The sequence below is a fragment of the Quercus suber genome, unplaced genomic scaffold (genome assembly GCF_002906115.3).
Source record: "Quercus suber isolate HL8 unplaced genomic scaffold, Cork oak 2.0 scaffold_61, whole genome shotgun sequence".
In the NCBI taxonomy this organism is placed as follows: domain Eukaryota; kingdom Viridiplantae; phylum Streptophyta; class Magnoliopsida; order Fagales; family Fagaceae; genus Quercus; species Quercus suber.
Genome location: NW_027069526.1, coordinates 537,078 through 539,236, shown reverse-complemented (window position 1 = coordinate 539,236; position 2,159 = coordinate 537,078). Strand labels below are relative to the sequence as shown.

General features: G+C 32.4%; 1 protein-coding gene across 1 annotated transcript; it reads right to left on the bottom strand.

Annotated features, from left to right (window-relative positions):
* Positions 1–634: 634 nt before the first annotated feature.
* On the bottom strand, positions 635–1,255 carry LOC112019523 (heavy metal-associated isoprenylated plant protein 47). The gene is made up of 3 exons (XM_065772665.1): positions 1,250–1,255; positions 1,018–1,096; positions 635–909 (listed from the first exon to the last, which is right to left on the bottom strand). Exons 1-3 carry the CDS (start codon positions 1,253–1,255, stop codon positions 635–637), a joined length of 360 nt encoding a protein of 119 aa, XP_065628737.1.
* Between the last annotated feature and the right edge of the window lie 904 nt (positions 1,256–2,159).

Sequence of the window (2,159 nt, the reverse complement as noted above, 5' to 3'; positions counted from 1 at the left end):
ATGATATAAAATATCAAGATTTATTGTTTGCTCGATCAACCAATCTACATCACTTGCTGAAGAAAAGGCAGCTTCATGATGATAGGCTGATTGTTATAATAGTTATCAAAAGAAATACATGCATGAGTGAAAATAAACTCATATACTCTTGTATATAAAAAAGGTCAATTAATTACAATAAATGACTTGAAATAATTTGATTTTCGCTATATATATATATATGTGTATTTATATAAAATGGAAATTTTATTCTAGCCTAGCTAATCTAAGTATATATGTGTATGAAGTTTCTTTCTAAATATATACTTGAACTCCGACCTTTTCCCCTCGCAACCTACAAATACTTATACTTGTGGAATGAACCCGACGCTATTGATAATTTTAATTGCCCTTCTATTGAATAGAAACTAATTCAAATGGAAATGAACCAAATCCTCATGACAATACGCAGCAAACAAATTATTTAAGAGCGGAAAGTAAAAATTGATGCACTCACCCTTTGTCTTAGAATACATGTATATAACTTTATTAGATCAGGAGAAGTCATATATAGGATACACTAGAAACAAGAAGCATGACCAGACTAAAGAAAAATTTTACTTCTCACGGATCAGGTTGCGATATGCCAAATGTGTCACATGAAGAAGCAATTGCTAGGCCATGGATCAGAAACCACTATATAGTACGAGGGGAACTGTGGATATTCTCCATAACCCGAATAGCATATAGTTGGAGTTGGGTTGTCTTCTTCTTTCTTCTCATCACTTTCTTCCAGTTGTGCCACACTCACTATGGTGGCATAGCCAACCTTCTTCCTCAGTGACCGGGTCAAGCAAACCGAATCAACTTCATCTCCTATCACTACCACCAGACTTTTATCGTCTCCTTCGATTGCCACTGAGGTCACACCTGTTTGGTAATCATACTAAAATTTGCAACATATAAATCGAATTAGTCCCTCAACTTATAGTTTTCAAAAGCATAATAGAGTTTTAAATTTGATTCACAATTTCACACCTTCTGCCCCTGCAGCAAGCTTCAAGGCCTTGGTTCTACATTTATCACAAGTCATCTGCACCTTTATTACTAGCTTCCGCTGCACCATTGGATATATTACATGTAAAGAAATATAAAGTATCTTCTAAAACAAAAGCAAAAACAAAAACAAAAATAGTGTTTACTTCTAAAAAGCTAGTACTATTATTTCATGCGAGTGCCATGCATGTTTTTGGAGGGAAAAATAGAATACCTTCATGTTTGATATTATGAAACAAATGGCAACGTTATAATAGGATCTACATATGATACGAATTTGTGTTTTTGGAATATGAGGTAGTACTTAGTAGTGCCTATTTATATGAGAGCTGATGAGCTGTAGTAACCTGTTGACTGACTCATGGGATGTACGTACACCACAATGATTAGTTGACTCGGGATGAGTATTATGATTTATACAAGACAAGATTTCGTATTGTATAGTTATAGGTTTAGGTTTTTTAATTCTAATATCTAGACCACGTTTCAAAAGTAGGAAGCTACCTTGGAATTATTAAGATCCTTTTTTTTAATTAATAATTTAAATATGGACTTGATTAATGTATGCTCTTAGGACATACAATAATCATTATTTTTAAAAAAAATATGAAAAATTTTAAAAATTATCAAAATATTCAGTTATATTTTCATTTTTATAAAAAGTTTCTTAAAAATTTATTAATAATATATACACTAAAAGCATAGGTTAGTAAAACTTAATAATGTATAACGTCAACATATATGACGTCCAAGATCTGAAAGTGGACCTCGTGCTTATGTGAAAGGTTGACCGTAGAGATTAGGTAAGCTGGGCCATGCATTCTCAATTGCTTAATTAGCTGGGTCCGTATCTGAAAGCATAGAAGTTTTAGAATCATTGGCAGTTTCATCTAGGAAGATTTGAGTTCAGATTTCAGATGTACGATTAAAATTAATCTAGGAATTGGTCTTTACTCGGTAAGATAGGTAATATACTAATATTAGGGATTATCTTCCGAGAAACTTTATATGAAAATTTTATTTTAATACTTGGAAGGGGCTAATTTCAAGCCTGCCAGATTGGACTCCAATTGCTTAAGGTTAATTTTTATATGTAGCAGGTGCTAAGCCGCGTTTTTTTTTTT